Source organism: Sciurus carolinensis, chromosome 4, assembly GCF_902686445.1.
Source record: "Sciurus carolinensis chromosome 4, mSciCar1.2, whole genome shotgun sequence".
NCBI lineage: Eukaryota > Metazoa > Chordata > Mammalia > Rodentia > Sciuridae > Sciurus > Sciurus carolinensis.
The window spans coordinates 116,273,058-116,297,481 of record NC_062216.1 but is presented as its reverse complement, the minus strand read 5'-3'; the positions used below and the strand labels follow the sequence as shown (position 1 = coordinate 116,297,481).

General features: G+C 40.4%; 1 protein-coding gene and 1 non-coding gene across 5 annotated transcripts; one reads left to right on the top strand and one right to left on the bottom strand.

The window, feature by feature from the left end:
* Positions 1–2,697: 2,697 nt before the first annotated feature.
* On the top strand, positions 2,698–23,730 carry Pym1 (PYM homolog 1, exon junction complex associated factor). Of its 4 annotated transcripts, none has more exons than XM_047548198.1 (4): positions 2,698–3,458; positions 12,749–12,839; positions 22,023–22,123; positions 22,446–23,730. In XM_047548198.1, exons 3-4 carry the CDS (start codon positions 22,092–22,094, stop codon positions 22,927–22,929), a joined length of 516 nt encoding a protein of 171 aa, XP_047404154.1. In that variant the 5' UTR covers positions 2,698–3,458; positions 12,749–12,839; positions 22,023–22,091; the 3' UTR covers positions 22,930–23,730. The 4 variants fall into 4 exon arrangements, with proteins under 4 accessions (XP_047404154.1, XP_047404153.1, XP_047404155.1 ...); XM_047548199.1 differs by lacking the exon at positions 12,749–12,839 and adding an exon at positions 20,105–20,140 and having other exon boundaries at positions 3,421–3,458; XM_047548200.1 differs by lacking the exon at positions 2,698–3,458 and adding an exon at positions 20,105–20,140 and having other exon boundaries at positions 12,776–12,839.
* On the bottom strand, positions 9,747–9,810 carry LOC124984104 (U7 small nuclear RNA). Its single transcript, XR_007108566.1, has one exon. It is a non-coding gene; the product is annotated as a U7 small nuclear RNA (small nuclear RNA).
* Positions 23,731–24,424: the final 694 nt, after the last annotated feature.

The following is a 24,424-nucleotide window of genomic DNA, read 5'->3' as shown; positions in this document are numbered from 1 at the left end:
TTACCAGAAATGTGGCTACTGAGTAATATAGTTTGAGAATATTATTATATTTAAACTGGAGATCTCCAGCAGAGGTTGGAGGAAGCTTGGTCTCTGCACCTGTGTCCTTTCCAGCTTTCATTCTCAGTCTCTTTTTGGTACCAGAGATTGAACACAGGGGTGCTTAACCACTGAGCCACATCCCCAGCCTTTTTTATTTTTTGAGACAGAGCCTCACTAAGTTGCTGAGGCTGTCCTCAAACTTGCTATCCTCCTGTCTCAGACTCTGCAATCTCTGGGATTACAGGCATGTATCACTATGTGTGGTTCATCCTGTATCTGGTAAAGTATTGTCTTCATTGTTAGCAAAACTTCATTTCCTTTCCTATATAACCTTCTTAGTCATGGCCAACAAATACTTTCGAAGGCCAACTGTATATCAGATTCTACTTAGTTCTGCAGGATAGGCAAATACATAGCCCAATATAGGGACTGCAGCAAAGAGTGTAAATATGTATAAAGCTTCTCTGCTCTGAGCATACAAGTAAGAATAGGTTCATAAGCCCTCTTCCGGTCCTTACATAAATTAAAGACACTCCTTTGAAGATTTTTTTTTTTTTTTTAACTTCAGTGGGGTATGAAGTTATTTGTTTAGTAAGGAATAAGATGGAATCAATCTTACTCTAGCTTTCTTTGTATCCTCTTTAGGATCTGTGCTCCATCATACCCCAAGTCGGTCATTGAAGGGGTGGGGGAGGAAACATCTGAAGAGGAGGCGTCTAATGCCTACAGTTCCAGGTGCTCATTTCTTTAGTCAACCACATCATAAAAGTCAGAAAGAAAGAAACCACAATGAACAAAGGGAAAGGAAAAAACAACAGCCTGTTCTCCCCAGCCTCTTTTTACCCCCTTTCTCCTCAGGGTGTGTGTGGGGGGGTCACATCCGGGGCCCAGGGCTGGGTACTAGAACTGTCTACTAAGCAAACAATTGGGTTTCACCTCCTGCCACCCAGAACTGGGGCAGAAGGTCTGGGGGCATGGTGGAGCGGGGGTAAGGTTGAATAGTGAGCACTTCAGGATTCCCCTTGTAGAGCAGGTCCTTTGGAAGCCACAAAAGCCATTCCTTAGATACTGATGTAGCCCACTAATTTTTAGAGGCTTCCTATCACACTCACCTCTTATTAGTTATAAGGTTAAGGATAAGATGATGGATCAGGCAGGGCTGAAGCACAACTGAGTCTGCCTGGGACTCTTGCTTCAGTCTCCCTGATAGCTGGGACTAAGAGTGTGTCTCCCCTCCCATCTGTATGTAAATTTTTTTTTTTTTTTCTCTTTTCCCTGAGGATTGAACCCAGCAGCACTTAACCACTGAACCACATCCCCAGTCCCCTTTTGAAAAAGTATTTTATTTAGAGACAGGGTCTTGCTGAGTTGCTTAGGGCCTGGCTAAGTTGCTGAGGCTCTTTCAACTCCTGCCTCAGGTTTGCCACTGGGATCACAGGCATGTGCTACCATGCCTGGCTTGTAAATATTTTTTTTTTTTTTTAACTATTAAAAAGTTTATTTAACAAAAAGTTTAATATGAGAATATACATGACCTGATTTTTATGTCATAAACAGGCCCTTTGGAAAGGGGACATGGATTTCTCTGCTGAATAGCCATAATTTATACTTGTTCCAAGGCTTCTAACATGATGATACTATTTCCTTGCATTATCACGATTCCAATATTGTTCTGTTGCTCACTAGTTGCCATTTCCACACGTTCATCTATCACAAGATTCTTAACAGTCAGATCCCTGCAATATTCCTTGGACATGTCTGCCACCATTTAATTTCAAAGATAACTTTTTTTTTTTTTAAATAGTTTTCTTTTTTTATGAACTTTTTTTTTTTTTTTTTAGGTGTTGATGGACCTTTATTTTACTCATTTATTTATTTACATGTGGTGCTGAGAATCGAACCCAGTGCCTCACACATGCTAGGCAAGCGCTCCACCACTGAGCCACAACCCCAGCCCCAAAGATAACTTCTTGTCCATACATTTTTTCAGCTCGAGAGGGTGAGCTTTGCTCACGTTGTCTACTGGGCAGGTTCAGAGATGCTTTGAGGAAGTAGTTTTTAAATGAATCTTTTTGAGACCGTAGGAGTCGGGTCCCAGGTAGAAGTCAAGGAAGCAAAGATGTGGCCCTGAAAAAACTTATGAGGTTTAATTTGCTTGCCTACGGTCCTAGTCAGCCAATTGCTGTTTTTTGTTTTGTTTTTTAACTGTGGCATGCTGCCTTGTGTTGGAAGTAATCTCTAATATACACAGAGGTACTGTGGGCATTAACCTAAGTCAAAATACGGGATACAGAGGAAGGTAAAGGGGTTGATAAAGAAAAAGAAATAAGGGGATGGAGGAGCGCGAAGTCCGGATACCTGAGAAGAACCTGTAATCCTCCCCTCCCAGGCCGAAAGGGAAACTAGTTTAACAAGACTTACCCCTAAAGGAACTATAGCTACAGAAGGCGTGGGGGAGGGATAGCTTTTGGATCCTTTGAAGAACAATGAGGCAGGGGGCAGGGCCGATCTGCAAAGGGAGTGACCTGATGGGCCGGCTGGGATTATAGGATAGCTGCCCCGCTTTCGATCCCCAACTTCCAGAGACTTGGCACGAGGTTGAACGGAATACTAACTGGGTCCGCCCGGATGCCTTCAGAGGGTCGTTCGGTAGGCAGCCAGGGCAGGAAGTCATTTCGCCGCTGAATACCCAGGGCCGCCGCAGAGGCAGAGCCTGCCCAGGGCTGCCCGCCTGCCCCAACTCGGCCTTGAAAGCCGCCAACAACCCTGAGGCTGCGGGGACGAACCCGCAGCGCTCCCCGACTTGCAAACCTCTTTCGTAGGTCTCGGTGTAGAGAGTTAAGCTGGGCAACCGGGGGCAATAGGCACGCCAATTCGACCTCCCCACCTTCTAAGGGTTAGTTGGGGTCTTCCACATGCTCTCAGCAGTATTCGTGCACTCCAGTACGTTCCTGGAGTTTGCTTGCCCCATGTCTCCAAGTCTCCCTGGGACCCGGGTGCAGGCCAGAACCTGAATATTCTTCCTTTACTTCTTTTTAGTCCCCCTCTCGGGCGCACTGGGCCTTGCGCCCTTTTCCCCTCGCCTGTCCTGGATGTACACGAAGTTCTGGGATGAAAGAGAAGGTGTATCGGAACTTCTCCCGGTTCCCAACTAGTTTACACGCAGCAGGCGCTTAAGGTGGTATGGGTGGCAGTAAGAGTTCAAAGCTTTATTTTATTAACTACCTTAGTCTCTAGTCCCCTTTTTTCTCCCCGCCCACGAAATGGTGCACTCTTCCTTTAAGACTAAAATGGTGGCTTGCCATGATCAGAACTCCACTTCCGGTGGGGAGGGGGGCGGGACCCCAATCCGCTCACGCCGGAAGTGGTTTGCGTTTTCAAGATGGCGACTCCCTATGTAACTGACGAGACCGGCGGTGAGTACGGGAGTCGCGGAGTCGCTTCTCCCTGGGCTCTCGGGGTAGGGGTTCGTACTTGGAAAGGGGTCTGTGCCCCGCCCATCCCGGGGCCCCTCCTTTGCCCCGCCCCCCGGACCGCCTTCCCCATTGATTCTCTCCTCCCGGGTGTCAACTGCGCCCCCTTCTGGTCTCGTGTTTGGGGGGTCTCTGCTTCCGGTCACCCAAACCCTGGGTCTTTGAATGCTCCCTACTCCAGGACCCTCACGGACCCTCAGTTTTTCTCCAGCGATTGGAGCTCCCATACCTCTTTTTGGTTCTGCAGACTTATGGACTCCTACATTCCTAGTTCCCTCCAATTCCAGCCCCCTCCTTCCCCCCTCCCCCATGTCTTAGCTATACCTGTTTCCTGTCCTACCCATCCCCGTTCTCATTCTTTTTCTTCGAAGCTGTATCTGCTGAAGATCAACCCATTGCTACCTAGTGCCTTTCCCACTCTCCCCCCTCATCTTGATTTGTTGGGTCACTGAAGTCTGGAGGTGTGAAGGGAGGAGGTACTTAATATAACTTTCAACTTGAGTTTTTTCGTTAATGGAACCACCCATCTCTAACTCCCCTGGTGATGGTGAGAGAAGGCAAACAGGAAGGTGTCTAGGGACTTTTCTCCCAAGTTCTTTGGTAGAACCTGCTATTCTTTTTGGCTTGAGAATTTTAGCCCGATTGTTTGAGATGCTGGAGTGTCTGCTGTGTATGTGAGAAACTGAGAATAAAGGCTTTCTTCATGGTTTTGCCCTATCCTGATCATCTTGTCTTTAGAAAAATGTGCACAGTAGTATATAGACGCAGTGAGAGTGAAATAGGGTAATATATGCTAAAATAGTTTGTAAAATGCTATGCAAGTGCAAGGTTGATTATGTTTTTGTAGCCTATATGGTATATGTGCAGTCTTCTGTGCGGGCGACACTGAGCATGTGCAGTGCAGTGTGTTTTAAAATGTGCCATTTATGCTGCTTGTTCTGCTGCTTTATATGTTTCTTATACCTCAGCCCTCTATCCTATGGTACCTAATGACAATCCAGGACACTCCTCTTCAGCCTCACATTTCAAAGTGGTACACCATCTTTGCTTGTGCTCACTATTCATAATTTTTCTTTAATGTGTGCAACTTCTGATGTGTACTCTGAAAATACTACTTATCATCCAGTTCCTTTTTTTATTCCCTTAACCCTGATTTAATAAAAATCCAGATATCACGTCTGCTCCATTTTCTGTTCTCTTTGCCAGTGTGGAAGAGAGGAAGGAATAAACTATTCTTTTCCTTTCCATTGGCCTACCGTTTTCACTGTAATCCTTGTGGAAGGCATTGCCATGCAATTATAGTAGTTTCTTTAAAACTTTAGTGCCATTATTTACGTCCACAAGAACCCAGACCTTTCAAATCATATTTTTTTCTCTACTCTTGTTTCTTGCTATTGTTCTCAGCGTCTCTAGGACTTTTGGAATTCTCCAGTCTCCTAGTTCCTCAGCATGAGACCATTGATTTACCTTTGTATTTTCAAACCAGATATATGTCAGAATCACTACAACGTGGACCTCATCAGTGACACTACCACTACTTTCCCTTCAGGTACTCTCCAGTACTTATTTTAGCCTTCTTACCAGTGACTTTTTTTTCCTTTTTTTTTTTTTTTTTTTTTTTTTGTGGTACTGAGGATTGAACCCAGGGTCTTATGCTTGGTAGGCAAATGGTCTACCACTGAACTACATCTCCAGCCTTTTTTATTTTATTTTGAAACAAGCTACTCAAAATAAAACTTGAATATGTGATTGTTAGCTGGGATTACAGGCATATACCACTATACCCAGCTCCTTCACCTTTTTGACTACCTCAAATCTACAGATGCAGCTTTTTGTCCTTTCTAGGATTCTTTTTTTGTGGGAGTGTGCAGTGTTCAAGAGCTTGAGCATGCTAGGCAAGAGCTCTACTACAGAGCTACATCCCCAGCCCCAGATCTCTGGTTCTTGATCCTTCCCATTTTGTTGAGTCTACCAGTACCTTATGATTACCTTTGCTGCTGCTTAGTTAGGCCTGTATGGCCACTATCCTTTTTGTTTTCTTATTCATTTTGATTTTCTATAATAAGACAAGGACTTCTGTTTTATTGAATCATGCCCATCAACTAGTTTCTTGGCTTCTGCTTCTAGACTGCTACATGTTGCTAGAGAAAAAGCCCAGAAACTAGCAGATTCAGTATAATGTTAACTTCTGTCAGATCACAGCTTCTTGCCAATACTTTTTCCAGGTGTCATTAAATTTCTCATGGCTGTTACTCCAATCTTTTCTATTTCTCTGTGGCCCTGCCTTTTAATTTTTCCTCTTATGTCAGATAACCTCACTTTTTTTGTGGAGGAACCGGGGATTGAACTCAGGGGCACTCCACTGAGCCCTATTTTGTATTTTATTTTGAGACAGGGTCTCACTAAGTTGTTAAGGGCCTTGCTAAGTTGCCAGGGCCAGCTTTGAACTTGCAATCTTTCTGCCTCAGCCTCCCGAGCTGCTGGGATTAAAGGCATGTGCCACCACACCCTGGTTCCTCTTCATTTTATTTTGAGACAGGGTCTTGCAGTTGCCCAGGCTGGCCTTGAACTTCTGATCTTCCTGCCTCAGCCTCTGGAGTCACTGAGATTATAGGTGTGCACCACTCACAATGCCTTCTGTCTATTGGAATTCATCTGACATTTTTCTCATGATTAGATGGGGTTATGTGTATTGGGGGGAAACCACAGAGGTAGAGTAATGTAGGATCACAATGGTTTTTTAACTATTGATATTGACCATGGTCATCTGTCTGAGATAGTGGTTGAAAGGCTTCTTTACTATAGAATTTCTCTCCACTTTACCTCCTTTCTGTTACTGTATTCTTTGGAGGGAAGTAATTTATGCAGCCCATATATCAGGAGTAGGATATTGGGTTTTCTTCCTTACGGACAGAGATCATTTCGAATTATTCTGCACAGAAAATTTCTTTCTTCTCCCTGTTTATTTTTTCAATCATTTATTTATATCAATATTGACATCAATTTTTATTTTATACTTAGGGTTTTAATCCAATACTATTTTATTTATTTTATTGCTTGAATATTCCAGCTTTATTTATTGATGTGGGGGATTGAGTCCAATGCTTTGTGTGTGCTAGGCAAGCACTCTACTGCTGAGATACATCCCCAACCCTTCAAATGTTCCAGCTTTAGACATTGGGAACTCTTTTATTTTTTAACTGACCCCTTCCTCTTTGACATATCAAGTAAGCTCTCCCTTACTTTTGAAGGTGCTCCAGGCTCATCTAGTGTATATTTCCTGCTTCAGTTCTAGAATCAGACATTTCTCCAAGGAATATTTGTTCATTCTATTGAAGAATGATGTTAGAAAGTAGAAACCAAGATCTGAGCACTAGGTCTTTTCATTGCAATTGGAGTATTTTTACATCATCATTTCTTTTTTTTTTTTTTTCCCCTGGTAATACTAGAGATTGAACCCAGGGGTGGTCTACCACTGAGCTATTCCCCAGCCCTTTATTCATTCATTCATTCAGTTAGTTAGTTAGTACTGGGGATTGAACTCAGGGGCACTCGACCACTGAGCCGTATCCCTGGCCCTATTCTGTGTTTTATTTAGAGATAGGGTCTCACTGAGTTGCTTAGCACCTCATCTTTGCTGAGGCTGGCTTTGAACTCACAATCCTCCTGTTTCAACCTCCTGAGACACTGGTATTATGGGTATGTGCCACTGTGCCTGCCTATTTATTATTTTGAGATAGGGTCTCTCTAATTGCTGAGGCTGGCTTGGAACTTGTGATCCTCCTGCCTCAGTCTCCCAAATTGCTGGGATTACATGCATAAACCACACAGGCTTGGCTTTTTACTTCTCTCTTGCCATCCACCTCCTCCCTTTTACATCAGTTGTCAAACTATAATTTTTTTTCTTTTTTTGCATTACTGGGGATTGAACCCAGGGGCACTGTACCACTGAGCTACAGCCCTAGCCCTTTTTTTTTTTGAGACAGGCTCTTGCAAAGTTTTCCAGGCTGCTCTTGAACTTGTGATCCTCCTACCTCAGCCTCCTGAGTTGCAGGGATTACAGGTATGTGCCACTATGCCCAGCTTCAAAATATCTTCTTTCTTTCTTTCTTTGGTACTGGGGAATTAAACCCAGAAGTGTTCTACCACTGGGCTACGTCCCCAGTCCTTTGTATTTTTTATTTTGAGACAGGATCTTGCAAAGTTGCCCAGACTGTCCTCAAATTTGTGATTTTCCTGCCTTAGCCTCCTTTGTAGCTGAGATTACAAGTATGTACCACCATATCACTGAGCTGCTCTAGCAGTTTAATCAAATGCCAGGAGGAGGTTGTAGGAACCCCAGCTGGTGGCCAGAAGGTCAAAAGTCTCAAAAGCCTAAACATGCAACTGGATCTGAAGTGGGGGACAGTCTAATGAGACCGAGCCCTCAAACTGTTCTACCTCCAAGTAGAGAGTGTCTGAATTGAATTAGAGGAAGTTCACATGGTATCTGCTGCAGAACTGACTGCTTGTTGGTAGGAAGAAATCCCCACACATTTGGAGATCACAGAAATGATCTGTGTTGTGAGCATAGAGTAGGAGAAACAGTTTGAGTTTATTTTCTCTATATAACCATCTTATGTTGCAAAAGCCCCTGAAACACTCGCAGGGTTTCTAGAAACACGGTTGGAAAAATATTGAGATAAACAATTTAAATGCTACAACTGCAAAACAGGTTCTAAAGCAAGGAAGGTGACACTGTAAAAACCAACCTGTTGTCTGGTAAGAAGCACCATCATGTAAATATGTGATGGAAATAATTCCTCTGCTGGTATTAAAAAGGGGATTCCTCAGGCTGGGGATGTAGCTTAGTGGTAGAGAGCTTACTTAGCATGAGCAAGGCCCTCAGTTCAATCCCCAGCACTTTTTAATACTAATGATGATTTTATTAATCAAAGATGGAAGGAAATTTTCTTTGCTTGGTGAAGATTTCATCTCAGAAAGTTAGCGTTATACTTAATAGGAAAATATTAGATATATTCTCTTTAAGATAAAGATTAAAAGGTGGGCTGGGGATGTAGCTCAGTGATAGAGCACTTGCGTAGCATGTTTGAGACCCTGGGTTTAATCCCCAGCACTGCAAAAAAAGGGTCAGACACAGAAAAAAGTTACTGAGGCTGCCCTTGAATTTGGGATCCTCCTGCCTCAGTCTCCCGAGTCACTGAGATTACAGGCATGTGGCACTGCACCTGCCTAATTTTTTTTTTTTTTCTGATTCTTATTAACTCTTTAGCAGTATTTAGATTTGAAACCGTAGGCACTCTACCACTTCCCAGCACCTTTATTTTTTGAGATAGGAACTCACAAAGTTGCCAAGGTTGGCATTGAATTTGCAGTTCTTCTGCCTCAGCCTCCTGAGCAGCTAGAATTATAGGCATATGCCATGACACCTTGCTTCTCAAAATATTCTTTTATTCCTACTGCCATTATACTTACTCCATCTTCAATATTTGTTAGGTATACCTCCTTGGGAATATTTCTCATTAATGAAATGGAAATAACAACTCTTAGAACATGAGATTATTGTGAGAATTAAAATTTAAATGAAGCAATGTACATATCTGGCATACAGTTCAAAACATTCTTTTGTAATTATTACTATTATGTAAGGATTGGTGTATGGGTTAGCAGAACTAATAGGCCAAGTGTCAAGCACAGTAGTTGGGTCATTCTAAGCGCCTGCTAAAATTTTTGTTTCCATTATTCTACAAATATTGCTGGGACCTCTTGAATACTTGTCCTATCTCTAGTCTCTTACTGTTCCATCTCATCTTATACACTACTACCAGGTTCTGCCTTTTTTTTTTTTTTTTTTGGTACCAGGGATTGAACCCAGGGATGCTGAGCCACATCCCAGCCATTTTTTTATATTTTATTAGAGACAGGGTCTTACTGAGTTGCTCAGGGGCACACTAAGTTGCTGAGTTGCTGAGGCTGGGTTTGAACTCACGATCCTCCTGCCTCAACCTCCTGAGTCACTGGGATTACAGGCATGCACCACTACGCCCAGCTCTGTATGTTTTTATATCTTGCCTTTTAATTTAACCTTATGACATAAATTCTTTTTTTTTTAAGTGCTGGAAATTGAAGTCAGAGTTGCTTTCCCTCTAGCCACATCCTCAGTCTTTACCTTTGTTCTGTAATTGAATTTTTAGATTATTTCCAGAACCTTTTTTTGCCTGCTATAGGGGTTGGGGTGTTTTTGGCAAAAACTGGAAAAGCTTCTAGGCAGATTCTAAAAGAGCTGTAAACTCTAATTTTTTAAAAAGAATTTCATGAAAATTAAAAAAAGTTTATAGTTGTATATGGACAGAATGCTTTTATTTTATTTATTTTTATGTGGTGCTAAGGATGGAACCCAGTGCCTCACACATGCTAGGCAAGTGCTCTGTCACTGAGCTACATACAGCACAGCCCTCTGAATTTTTTTGTGTATAAATTTTTGCCTACATTTAGAGTTATTGTTTTGTTTTGTGGTGTGGTATGGGAATTGAACCTGGGGTTTAGTGCATCTTGGCAAGCACTCTATGACAGAGCTATACTCCCAGCCCTTCATTTATTTTTCTTAATTATGAAATTAATTCATATTGATTTTATACTCATGACTGGTAATTCCAGAACCAGAGATCCACAGATCCACATTTAACATATCCTTTTAATTTTTTTTTTTTTTTTAAACTATTAGGGATTAAACCCAGGTGGGCATTTTACCACTTTATCACTGAGCTATATCCCCTAGTCCTTTTTTTTTTGAACTGGGAATTTAACCCAGGGGCTCTTTACCACTGAATTACATCTCCAGCTCTTTTTGGAGGTTATGGTGCATGCCTGTAATTCCAACAACTCAGAAGTCCGAGGCAGGAGGATTGCAAGTTCAAGGCTCACCTCAGCAATTTAGTGAGGCCCTAAGGACTTGGTGAGACCCTGTCTCAATATAAAACATTTAACAAAAATTTGCTGGGGATGTGGCTTGATGGTTGAGTGACCCTGGGTTCAATCTCCAGTACCAAAAAATTTAAAAAAAAAAATTAATTAATTAAAAGGGCTGGGAAAGTAGCAGTGGTAGGCAGTCTCTAGTACCAGGGTAAAAGAAAGACCATAACCTTGGGAGTCCTTACCCCAAGTTCAATTTCTGATGCAATTTACTAACTTAGGGCAAGTTATTAAATTTCTCATCTTCTATAAAGCTGGAATAATACTTTGGAGTTGTGAAAATGAAATAAGATAATATTTATAAATATTGAACACTATTTGGCAAGTACTTAATAAAAGATTGCTGCTGTTTCCATTGGGGAGTTAACGTTCAGATTGATATATGGACTCTTCATGCTACATGCTTACAATAAGACACAACACTACTATGAGTACAAACTAGTTTTCATTCTAGTATTTGTCACATATGTTTTCCTGTACCCTCTGGTGAAACTGAGCTTTATAGGAGAAGTAGAGCATCAGTGAGATAGTAAGTTTTAGCATCAGACCTGAGTTCAGAATATAACTATAGCTACATGCTACCTTTATGATCTTGCACTTGTCTTTTTTATTTTTTTTAATACTGGAGATTGATTGCAGGACCTTAGGCATTCTAGGCGAGCACTTTACCACTGGGTTACATCCCCAGCACCCCCACACCTTTTGAAACAGTCTCCTAAATTGTATAAGCCGTACTCAAATTTGTGATCCTCTTGTCTCACAATCCCAAGTAGCTGGGATTATAGGTGTGTGCCTATAATCTCTTTAAGACTGTTTCCTCAACTTTAAATAATATCTATTCACTGTCTAGATTCAATAAGATAAAGTATATGAGGTTTTCAGTGTAATGTAGCTCTCATTAATAAGTGCTTATTTGTAATCATTCTTAATGTACTGTGAGTTTTCTACTGCTATGATTTTGCTTCTTGTTGTTCCTATTTGTTTCTCCTCTTTTCTGCCTGTAAAATGTTGGTTGCTTATTTGTTGTTGTTGTTATTATTATTACTTAGTTTTTAATGTCAATTTCTTGAGGTTTTCCTAGTTTCCTGCCACCTTCCCTCACCAAATGGAGTGTAATTATTTATTCCTTATCTGTATCTGTTGGATTACTTATGACATTTATAAATTTGTCTTATTCCTTGCTTACCTAACTTGCCCAGCTCACCCTTACTTAAAGAGTGTAAATATTTTGAAACTAAGCACCATTTTGCTGTTCATATTGTTATCTCTATGGCACTTAGTACAGTACATATCCCATAGGAAGCTTTCTATAAATGTTTATCTTTTTTTTTTTTTTTTTTTTTTGTATCAGGGATTAAACCTAGGGGTCCTTAACCAGTGAGCTACAAACTCAGCCCTTTTTATTTTTTTCATTTTGGGACAGGTCCTTGCTAAGTTGCTGGGCTGGCTTTGAGCTCAGAATTCTCCTGCTTCAGCCTCCTGAGTCTCTGGGATTACAGGCGTGTGCCACTGCACCTTTCTGTTTATCATATTTAATTAATTTGTAGCCTGGCTTCTAACCACCATTCTTTTCCGAAGCTCTATTCTTGGAGATAACCAGGGATTTCCAAATTGCCAAAAACAGTTAACTTTTACTCAGTTTTCCTTGTCCTTGATCTCACTGCATTATTTAATGGTGTTAATCACTTACTCCTTTAAAATGATACTTTTAACACTCTTAATCACCTATTGTCACATAAAACTCTTTTGGTCTCCATGGCATTATTCTGTCCTTTTCTGTGAATCACTTCCTGTTGTTAGTACCTTTACTTCCTTGAGAGAAATAATTATGACCATTTTCCAGGGTCATTCCTCCAACTCTGATCTCATTTTTGGAAACCACCCCTAGGTCTTATTATCATTGACCCTGAGATCATCCTCAGACTCAGATCTGTGACCCAGATCTCTGTGTTTGAAGCAGATCCCAGAGACTTAACACATCTTTACCAGTCACTTTCTCTAGTCCCTTGGAGTTCTCCCAAGCCTTGCTGTGTTATCTCTTTACTGTCTTCCTGCAACCCCTCAAACAAGGCCCTTTTCAGCTTAAGAGTTTTTATTGCTAATAGCTTTAAGGAAAACAGGTTGAAAATTATAAAACAATAGATGTGGGAAATGACAAAGCTTAAAAACTTTAGAGTAGCAGACCCTAATCTGTACTTTCTGATTCTCTCAAAAATGTTATCTGAAAGTCCTGATATTCTGCCCTTGGTTTTTATTTCTAGGGGTGGGAATCGCCAAACCTCTCCCTTCTTTTTGACTTCACCCTTGGATACCATCAAGGCCAGAGGATGGAACCAAGATAACATAAAATAGGTGCTCCTATGTGATAATGAGCTATTTGTATATCAGAGGGCTTCCACACAGAATGGCCATTCAAGAAGCTCTGCTCTGCCTTTCCTCACAATCTATCTTTACTTCTCTTAATTCTTCAACTATGCAGTATTCCCCCTTTATCGGCAGTTTTTTTTCTCTATGGTTTCAGTTAACTGTGGTCAGCTCAGGTCCAAAAATACAGTATAGTACAATAAGATATTTTGAGAGAGTAATAGAGAAAAGAGACCGTGTTTATTTAACTTTTATTATGGTATATTATTGTAGTTCTATTTTATTAGTTATTGTTAATCTCTTACTGTGCCTAATTTATAAATTAAGCTTTGGCATAAATATGTATACATAGGAAAAAACAGAATACAGGGTGAGTATCCCTTATCCAAAATGCTTGGGACCAGAAGTGTTTTGGATTTTGGATGTTTTTAGATTTTGGAATATTTGCATATACATAGTGAAATATCTTGGAATGGAATCTAAGTCTAAACACAGCATTCATTTATGTTTCCAATATAGCTTACATACAAAGCCTGAAGGAAATTTAATACAGTATTTTTAGTGTACTTGCATTTTGACTGTGATATATCACATGTGGTCAGGGGTAGAATTTTCTACTTGTGGCATCATGTCAGCAATCAAAATGTTTGATTTTAGAACATTTCAGATATTGGATTTTTGGATTAGGGATGCTCAACCTGTGTATAGGGTTTGGTACTATCTGCAGTTTCAAGCATCTACTGTGGGTCTTGAAATGTATCCCCCAGAGATAAAGGGGGCCTGCTGTAATCTTTGTGCATTTAACTTCAGTATTTCTAGTGTTTGTTATTTCTAGTATTGTCCCTTTCTTTCTGATTCCATGTAAAACACTGATTGTCTAGAATTGAATTAGTTATTTTCACAGAGTTTTCTTCTCTGGACTTTGTATATGTCAGTGGTTTTTATTCTTCCCGCTTTCCACATTTCAAGAGTGATATTGTAATTAGTTTGTGTTCTCATTTATTATCTTCCTCACAAGAATGTATGCTACAAGCAGGCAAGAATCTTGCTTTATTCATTATTGTATCTCTAGCTTCTGTTACAGTGCCTGGCACAATAGTAAGTGCTCAATAAAGATTTAAAATCCTTGTGTGAATAAATGTTATTACCGTATGCCCTATTTACCCAAAGACATGGGGTGAAAAACAAGATAATACATATGAAAGGCATCAAATTAAATTCATTGTAACACTATTTTCACTATTTCTTCTCCAATTCAAATCTTAGTATTCTTTGGATCCTGTTAATTTATCCTTCAAATGAATTTTCCTTTCATTTTCCTTTCAATGCCACAAAGACTTTCCAAGTCAGGTCTTTTTTTGTTACAGCTATTGCTTTCATTTTCTCCACCTTTAGTTTATTGTACGGTCACCCCTTCACATTCATGGGTTCTACATCTGCAGATTCAACCAACCTCAGACTGAAAATATTCAGAGTTGGGTGTGGTGTATACCTGTAATCCCAGCTACTGGGGACTCTGAGGCTGGAAGATTGCTTGAGCCCAGAGTTTGGGACCAGCATTGGCACTAGAGCAAGATCCATCTCTTTTTTTAAAAAATATGTTTTTTGTTTCTGTATCGATCATGTCACTACTCTTGTTTTTCTTGTCATTATTCCCTAAACAATGTAGTTAAAAGAATTTACATATCATTTACATTGTATTAGGTATTATAAATAATGTAGAGATGATTTTAAGTATATGGAAGGATTTGAGTAGGTTATACGCAAACATTATGCCATTTTATATAAGAGACTTGAGCACCTGAGGATTGGGTGTCCTGGGGGGTCCTGGAATCATTCCCTCCAGATGCTGAGGGATGACTACTCATATTTTCAAGTTAGTCTTTTTTTCTTTTTGGTACTGGGAATTGAACCCAGAAGAACTTTACCAGTGAGCCATATCCCTAGCCCTTTTTATTTTTTATTTTGAGACAGGGTCTCAGTAAGTTGCTTAGGGCCTCACTAAATTGCTGAGGCTGTCCTTGAGCTTGCAATCTTCCTGTATCAGCCTCCTGAGTCACTGGGATTTCAGGTGTGCAGCACTGTGCCCAGCTCAGGTTAGTTTTAAAACATTGCTTTAAGCAGATTCACCTGTACTGCCTTACAGGTCTTTGGTGGTCTGCAATCTGAGGCTTAAATTCCAAATGCAGTAGAGATTGGAGATCTTTCATATATTCATTAGTTTTCTCTAGTTTCTTTTCTCATTGTATATGCCTTTTTGTCCAAAATAGGCTGGATTCTTGCTATTCCATAATATACTTAAACTTTTACATTTATTAATTAATCCAACCTGTATTTACTGTCTTCTGTGATCAAAGCTCTTGCTACAAAGTTCAAAGACAAAGTCCTTGCATTCAAGCAAGCAAATAATTATATTAAACATTAGAAATGATAAAGGCTGAAATAGGTGCTGTGTGTGCATGAAAGGTAGCTTCTAACTTGGTTTTGGTGGGGAGGTCAGGGCAAGCTGTATTGGAGTATTTATACTTGAACTTCACTTAAAGACCAGTAAGAATTAACTGAGATAAGAAACAAGGAAAGTCTATTTCTGTCCAAGGAAATAAAGCAAAAAGACAGAGAGTAGAGGCACGGTTCTGGGTGAGATTTGTGACAGTTTCAGTGGCTAGAGCAGAAAGTGAGTGGCTGACTGGGTGAGAGGTTGGAGACTAGCAGGAGCTAGGTCAAGAAGGCCTGTGTGTGTGACTCCATGTAAGTACCCAGAGGGAAATAGGAATCCAGGAAGAATTTTAAGTAGAGGTGCAAATAACCTTATTTGCCTTTTTGCTCATGTCCCTGTACCTGAAGTACTTCCCTTTCTCTTTTTTTTTCCTCAACTCTACCCTCACCTCCACTTGTCTAAATCCTGCTCATCTTCCAAGGATCACAAGAGGTGCAGTGTCTCCAATTTGTATGAATTACCTGATCAAGATAATTTCACTCTCCTTAGTGTACCTATAATTCTCTAAGCCACCTAAAATCATATATTTAAGAAATCCACAGTATGTCAACGACATTAATGGGAATATTTTAAAAGAAAAGAAAAAAATTTTCGGTACTGGATATTGACCCCAGAGACACTTTACCACTGAGCTACATCCCCAGCCCTTTTAAATTTTTTATTTTGAGACGGGGTTTTGCTACATTGCTGAGACTGGTGCAAACTTGCAATCCTCATACTCCCAAATTGTGGGATTACAGGTGTGTACCACCCACTCAGCAAGACAAAAATATTTATAATCTTATTATCCCAATATAACATTTTCATTATTGCATATCCTTTTCTAAATTTACAAATATAGTAGCATCTAATTGTTGGAATCATGGGTGACCAGGCTGTTTGTGGGCACCTATAATCCCAGTGGCTCTGGAGGCTAAGGCAGGAGAATTTTGAGTTCAAAGCAGCCTGAGTAATTCGGCATGGCCCTAAGCAACTCAGGGAGACCCTGACTCTAAATAAAATATAAAAAACGGCTGGGAATGTGTCTCAGTGGTTAAGTGCCCCTGCATTCAACCCCTGGTACCAAAAAAAAAAAAGGTATATGTATAATTTTCTTATGTTTCTAAGACTTTCTAAGATCTGGTCCCATTTTCTTTTTACTTGATACTGGGGATTGAACCCAGAGCGTTTAATCACTGAACCATGTTCTCAGCCCCTTTATTTTTTATTTTGAGCCAGGGTCTCACTAAGTTGCTTAGCTTGCTAAATTGCTGAGGCTAGTCTTGAGCTTGCAATCCTCTTGCATCAACCTTCTGAGTTGTTGATTACAGGCATGTGCCACTGCATCTGGTCTGGCCTGGCCCCATTTTTCATTCCCAGCCTGGCTGCTATTCCCCCCTGCCTCGTGATTGAACCTGGGAGCACTTTACCACTGAGCACTGAACTACATTCCCCAGCCCTCTTTATTTTTATTTATTTATTTATTTATTTATTTAGTTAGTTAGTTATTTTTTGCAGTGCTGGGATTGAACCCAGGGCCTTGTGCATTTGAGAAAAGCACTCCACCAACTGAGCTATATCCCCAGCCCCTTTATTTATTTATTTTTTTATTTTGAGACAGGGTCTCACTAAGTTGCTTAGGGCCTCCCTAATTACTGAGGCTGGCCTTGAATTTGGAATGCTCCTGCCTCAGCCTCCTGTCCCCAGGATTATAGGCGTGCACCACTGCACCCAACTGATATTTGCATTTTGAATAAAAAAAAATTCGTGTAAAAATACGTAATCCTCATGGGAGGTCCTAGACTTGACTTTTCTCTTAAAAATTGTTTTTTACTATTCTTATAAAAGTACTACTTCTTTTTTTTTAACAAGAGTAATTATATATATATATATATATATTTTTTTTTTAAATGATTTTGCCATTTCTCTTTTTCCAGGTTATCCCTATTAAAGTAAACAACATGGTATATGTATAATTTTCTTATGTTTTCTATTAGATCATATTATAAGATTTTTTTGAAATTTTTTTATCATTGTCTTGGTGTGTGTGTGTGTGTGTGTGTGTGTGTTATCCAGATTTGACACCAGGGGTGCTCTACCAGTGAGTTACATTCCCAGGTTCTTTTTTTTTTTTTTTAAGGAATTAGTTTTATGTCTTTTTACTTTTTGTAGTTGTAGGTAGACAGAATGCCTTTGTTTTATTTGTTTATTTTTATGTGGTTGCTAAGGATGGAACCCAGTGCCTCAAACCTGCTAGGCAAGCACTCTGCCACTGAGCTACAACCCCAGCCCCCAATTTGTTTGTTTTTTTTTAGTTGTCGATGGACTTTTTTTTATTTATTTATATGTGATGCTGAGGATCAAACCCAGTGCCTCTCACATGCTTTTCTACCGAGCCATGACCCCAGCCCCCAACTCTTTAATTTTTATTTATTTATTTTTTTACTTTTTGAGACAGGGCCTTGCTAAATTGCTGAGGTTCGCCTTGAATTTGTGATCCTCCTGCCCCAGCTTCCTTGAGTACCTGGGATTATAGGTGTGTGCCATGATGCCCAGCTTCTATCATCATTTAAACAGATGTACTATATACATTTAACATTCTTGTAAAATTGGATGTAAATTTTGTTTTTAAGTTTTATTCATAGATAATGCCATAACTTTTACATATTTATATCTTCTTTCTTTGTATTTTTTCCTGCTGGAACTATTCCCCTATGTTAATTCTTAACATTGGGATTACTAGAAGTGTATTGAATTGTTTTTGATTTCCTACTTGCTTACCCCTCCCCTAGTCAGTGAATTACCAAGTATTGTAGATTCTTTGTTAATATACTAGCATCAGTGTCTTCCTTTGCATTCTTTTTCAGCTAATTCTTTCTCTTCATGACAAGATCATTGCAGTCTTAGGAGGCTGAGGCAGGAGGACTGCAGTTTCAAGGCCAGCCTGGGTAGTTTAGCGAGACCCTATCTCAAAAAATACAAAGGACTGGGTCTGTAATTCAGTGGTAGAGTGCCCCTCAGGTCAATTGCCAATGACAAGGGTAGGGATGGGGTAGGAGAAAAAGATTATTGCAGTCTTTTTTCTAACTGGTTTCCTTAGATCAGTGTTTTTCTTTTCTAATTTATCTTCTCATCATGCCGGATTAACTGGTATACACTGTTTTGGATAAAGGATTTATTCATATCCATGGCCTTACAAAAATGCTTTGAATAAAGGATTCATTCATTTGACAAGTGTTTATTGAATGCATGCCATGTGCCGCATATTAAACTCCTTAACTGGCATTCAAGGTCTGAGCACTAAGGTCACTATAGCAGCCCTTTTTCTGGCTCAGCCAGACTTCTCTGTTTGCCGTCCTGAAAATGCCATCTCTATTCTCAAATCTGAGTTTTTGTTTTAGAATGAACTTTGTTTCAGATCCATTCTGTCTCCTTTCTCATTTACTTTAGTTCAACCCTGTCTTCAGAACCCATACTAGTCTTAGTTCTTCCGTGAAGCTTTTCAGTTTTGGGGTTTTTTTTTTTCATTCTTTGGTATTCATTCTTCTGTCTATACTGTCACTGCTATCCAAAACATATCCTCAGCATTTCTATTTATTTATTTATTTTTTTAGTTGTCAGTGGACATTTTAAAAAACATTTTTAGTTGTAGATGGGCACAATACCTTTATTTTATTTATTTATATGTGGTGCTGAGAATTGAACCCAGTGCCTCACACATGCCAGCTAAGCTCGGTACCACTGAGCCACAACCCCAATCCCTATCCTCAGTATTTTTTTTTAATATTTTGTTTTTTAGTTGTAGGTGGACACAATACCTTTATTTTATTTTTATGTGGTGCTGAGGCTCAAACCCAGGGCCTCATGCATGGTAGGTGAACCCTCTACCTCTGATCCACAACCCTAGCCCCTTATCCTCAGTATTTCTTTTACTTGTCTGTTAAAATACAAATTCCTTGATCTTGTTTCTAAGACTTTCTAAGATCTGGTCCCATTTTCTTTTTACTTGATACTGGGGATTGAACCCAGAGCGTTTAATCACTGAACCATGTTCTCAGCCCCTTTATTTTTTATTTTGAGCCAGGGTCTCACTAAGTTGCTTAGCTTGCTAAATTGCTGAGGCTAGTCTTGAGCTTGCAATCCTCTTGCATCAACCTTCTGAGTTGTTGATTACAGGCATGTGCCACTGCATCTGGTCTGGCCTGGCCCCATTTTTCATTCCCAGCCTGGCTGCTATTCCCCCCTGCCTCGTGATTGAACCTGGGAGCACTTTACCACTGAGCACTGAACTACATTCCCCAGCCCTCTTTATTTTTATTTATTTATTTATTTATTTAGTTAGTTAGTTATTTTTTGCAGTGCTGGGGATTGAACCCAGGGCCTTGTGCATTTGAGAAAAGCACTCCACCAACTGAGCTATATCCCCAGCCCCTTTATTTATTTATTTTTTTATTTTGAGACAGGGTCTCACTAAGTTGCTTAGGGCCTCCCTAATTACTGAGGCTGGCCTTGAATTTGGAATGCTCCTGCCTCAGCCTCCTGTCCCCAGGATTATAGGTGTGCACCACTGCACCCAACTGATATTTGCATTTTGAATAAAAAAAAATTCGTGTAAAAATACGTAATCCTCATGGGAGGTCCTAGACTTGACTTTTCTCTTAAAAATTGTTTTTTACTATTCTTATAAAAGTACTACTTCTTTTTTTTTAACAAGAGTAATTATATATATATATATATTTTTTTTTTTTAAATGATTTTGCCATTTCTCTTTTTCCAGGTTATCCCTATTAAAGTAAACAACATTAAAGGCTTGGTATGTGTCCTTCCACACCTCTGTTTGTCCTCATACGCAGACTACATAGAATTTCTTTTTTGCTGCTGGGAATCAAACCCAGGGCCATATCCATGCTAAGCAAGTGCTCTACCACTAAGCTGCACCCCCCACACCCTGTATTTTAGACAGGGTCTTGCTATGTTGCCCTGGTCAGTCTCAGACTCCTGGGCTCAAGCGATCTTCTTGCTTCAGCCTCCTGAATATTGGGATTACAGGTGTGTGCCACACCTGCATTCATAGACCTTTAAATCCTGCCTCTTGCTCCAGCAAAAATGGGATCTATTCTTTCTATCAGAGATTCTGAGAGTGTTCTCCAGGACATTTGGAGGTGGGGTGGTGCAGGGGCCTTCAAAACCCTTTTAGAACTTCCTTAAGCAAAACCATTTTTGCAGCTGATTGTGGTGGCACTTGCTTAAAATCCCAGGGGCTGAAGAGACTGAAGCAGGAATATCCTAAATTCAAGGCCAACCTCAGCAATTTAGCAGCCCCTTTCTTACAAAATAAACAAAACCAAAATCTGTCAGATGTATTTGACAGTCATTCTTTTGAAAATGAAGGAAGGAAGCAAGCCTGTCATTTCAAGGAAAACAATTGACAGTATTTGTTATCAAGAATAAAATTGAAGCTTTCAAGTGAAAATGAGAAGTTTGGAAAACTTCTGCCACTGTGAACTTGACAACTTCCTAGTGCTTACAGACTTTTATGAGGAGATAATGAATACGATTTTTTACATAGCATAAAGAAGCACATAACATTGTAAAATAAGAATATAAAGGAAGCTGGGCATAGTGGTGCCAGCCGGTAATCCCAGCTCCTCAGGAGGTAGAGGCAGGACCATTGCAAGTTCGAGGCCAGCCTGGGCAATTTAGCAAGACCCTATCTCAAAAAATAAAAAAAAAATGGGCTGGAGATGTAAGTCAGTGTAGTATAATACCTCTGGGTTCGATCCCCAGTTCCAAGGGTTGGGGATGTAGCTAGCTCAGTGGCAGAACGCTTGCTAGCATGTGTGAGGCTCTGGGTAAAGGGGTCCTGAAGTAAAAGGGTTTGAGGACCTCTATACGTTATCCTGCGACTCTCTCACTTAGTATATCATATACACTATTCAATGTCAGTACATTTGTATCTAACATTCTCTTTTCTTGGTACTGAGGATTGAACCTAGGGGTGCTTTACTGCTGAGGGGATGCCACAGCACCTGGCAGCTATAGCTAACATTCTTTTTAACAACAGCATGTTGTTCTGTTGTGTGGATAAACCAAATCTATTTAATCATTTATCTGTTGATTGCCACTTAAGTTACTTTCAGCTTTTTGCTAATTTTAATAATTATCAGCAAGTATCTTTTACGCATATTCTTGTGTACTGGTGCTTTGATATCCTCTTACTGTTTTTTTGTCCCCCCCCCCTTTTTTTTTAAACTGAAGGTTGAAACCAGGGATGCTTTACCACTGAGTCACATTCCCAGCCCTTTTTAGTTTTTTATTTTGAGACAGGATGCTGAACTTATGGGCTCAAATGGTCCTTTTTATCTCAGCTTCCCAAGTCCTAGGAGTATAGGTGCACGCCCTCACCCCTGGCTTGCTCTGTTTTTAAAAACTTTGTCTATGCCTATCCTCTCTTACTAAGTTATAAAAATAGAAGCTCCTTGAGGGCAAGGTGGTATATTGTACAGTGCATAGTCACTCAGTAAATAATGATGAGAGAGGGATTGAGGGTTGATAGAGGAAAAGATGCCTTTGTTGGCATTTTGTAGACAGGATGGGTGCTGAGGGAAGCTACGTACTTTTATGCATTCTTTCTTCTTGGAAAACATTTGAAAATAAGAAAGAATAACTCTCCAACTTAATCTCTCTCATTTCAGGCAAGTACATCGCCTCAACACAGAGACCTGACGGGACCTGGCGCAAGCAGCGGAGGGTGAAAGAAGGCTATGTGCCCCAGGAGGAGGTCCCAGTGTGCGTGGTTAGGCTTGAGAAGGGCTAGTTAATGGGGTCCTTCCAGAAGGGTAAATTATGTGTGCCCACAAATTCTGGGATGAGTGAGGGTTATATGTGACTAATCTTGATCCTATGACCTCTGTTTATCAGAACCTCCAAATGGTAGTCACAGTTTCAGATCCTGGGCACCCTCCTACAGCCTCTCCTGCAGAGCAAGGCAAAGTTGGGGAGGCACCCAAAGAGAAGAAGGAAGTAGAATGTGATGAGAATGAAGTTACTTGGAAGGTTAAGAAAAGAATCAAAAAGTCAGTGATTCTTGGAAATTTAACATCTTCTGTTTTCTGCAGGTATGAAAATAAGTATGTTAAGTTTTTCAAGAGTAAACCAGAGCTGCCTCCAGGGCTAAGCCCTGAGGCCACCACTCCTGTTACCCCATCAAGACCTGAAGGTGGTGAACCAGGCCTCTCCAAGACAGCCAAACGCAACCTGAAGCGAAAGGAGAAAAGGCGGCAACAGCAGGAGAAAGGAGAGGCAGAGGCCTTGAGCCGGACTCTTGATAAGGTGTCCCTGGGAGAGACAACCCAACTCCCCAGTGCTCCACAAAGCTCCCAGGTAGCCCCAACAGCTGCTTCTGATCCACCTGATTCAGCTGCCACCACCGAGAAAGCCAAGAAGATAAAGAACCTAAAGAAAAAGCTTCGGCAGGTGGAAGAGCTACAACAGCGGATCCAGGCTGGAGAAGTCAGTCAGCCCAGCAAAGAGCAGCTGGAGAAGCTAGCAAGGAGGAGGGCGCTGGAGGAGGAGCTAGAGGACTTAGAGCTAGGCCTGTGAGGCCTTTGGGAATAGGGCATGGACTGCAGAACAAACCATGGGGCTTTCTGGGGTCCAGGGAAGTATGGGCAGCAGCGGTCAGGAGGGGAACCCCTCATACTGACTCACTTCCACCTCCTGCTGCCCAACTCCGCCCTCCAGGGCCTAGCCTCTCCCTCATTCCTTCCCTTTTCTTCCAACTCCTAATTTTGGGACTTTCTCCCTCTCCTTCCCAGTGTTCAAAATCTCAGTGTCTACCCCAGGTACCTTTGCTGCTGATCTGGGTGTCTCGTTTAAAAGAAAATTGGGTGGGTGGGACTCTCCTGGAGAACTGAGGTGGAGGGTAGAGGGAGTACGCCCAAGTCTTGGAGTCTTGGTTTCTGTTCAGTGTTTGAGTTATTTCCCTGTCTGTCCCTAGCCCCGCTCCCTCTCCCCTCTGTCCTTCTCCCTCTGTCTCTCTCTCTCTCTTTTTCTTTTTTTTTTTAAAGAACAAGAATAAACTCAAGTAGACATGTCTGGTTTTGTCTCTTTCTTTTCAGCTCCTAGTAGTTGTTTTATCCCATAAATTTGGTGCAGGAAGACACATGCTGGGAATAATATTCCTTTTAATTTAAAAAAATTATAAGAGTATGACCAAATTAGCAACTCTGATTTCTGTACATGACTGCTCAGATATCAGTAAATAGGAATTAGTCTTAGAATCTAATGAAACTTGTAACAGATTTTTTTTGGTTCTTTTTAGATATACATCACAGTAGAGTATATTTTGACATTATATATACATGGAGCATAACATTCTAATTAGGATCACATTCTTATGGTTGGACATGATGTGGAGATTCATTGTGGTGTATTCATATATGTACATAGGAAAGTTATGTCTGATTCATTCTACTCTCTTCTATCCTCCCCCCACCCGCTTCTCTTCATTTCCCTTTGTATAATCCACTGAATTTCAGTTCTTCCTCTCCCCCTGCTTGTTGTGTGTTAGCACCTACATATCAGAGAGAACAATTGACCTTTGGTTTGGAGGATTGGCTTATTACACTTGGAATGATAGTCTCCAGATCCATCCATTTACCAGCAAAATTCATAAGGTAATTCTTCTTTGTGTCTGAGTAATATTCCATTGTGTATATATATCACATTTTCTTTAAACCATTTATGTGGGACAGATTTTTTTGTTGTGCTAGGGTTTGAACTCATGCTGGGTAAGAGCAAATTTAATTTAACCTGTTAATTTATGTGTTGTTATTATTGTGCCATCATGGCAATGGGACTTTTGAATAATTATTGTTTCTGAAGATAATCTTGATTTACTTCACAGGTATACCCTAGGGCAGCTCTTCTCAGATACCACACTAAGATGACATTATGGGGTAAACTAATGATATGGGTAAAGGAATTTATAGTCAAAAGTACCTGTTATTCAATTTTGTATTACCTGTGATACCCACACCCTCAGTTAATCACAGTCATTCTTTCTAGCTAGCTGCTAGTGTAGTAATGAAGGGAG

Coding starts and splice junctions, on each gene's coding strand:
- Pym1 (XM_047548197.1), top strand. CDS start 3,425: ATGGCGACTCCCTATGTAACTGACGAGACCGGCG. Junction 3,459..22,022: donor TGTAACTGACGAGACCGGCG/GTGAGTACGGGA, acceptor CTCTCATTTCAG/GCAAGTACATCGCCTCAACA. Junction 22,117..22,445: donor CCCCAGGAGGAGGTCCCAGT/GTGCGTGGTTAG, acceptor TGTTTTCTGCAG/GTATGAAAATAAGTATGTTA.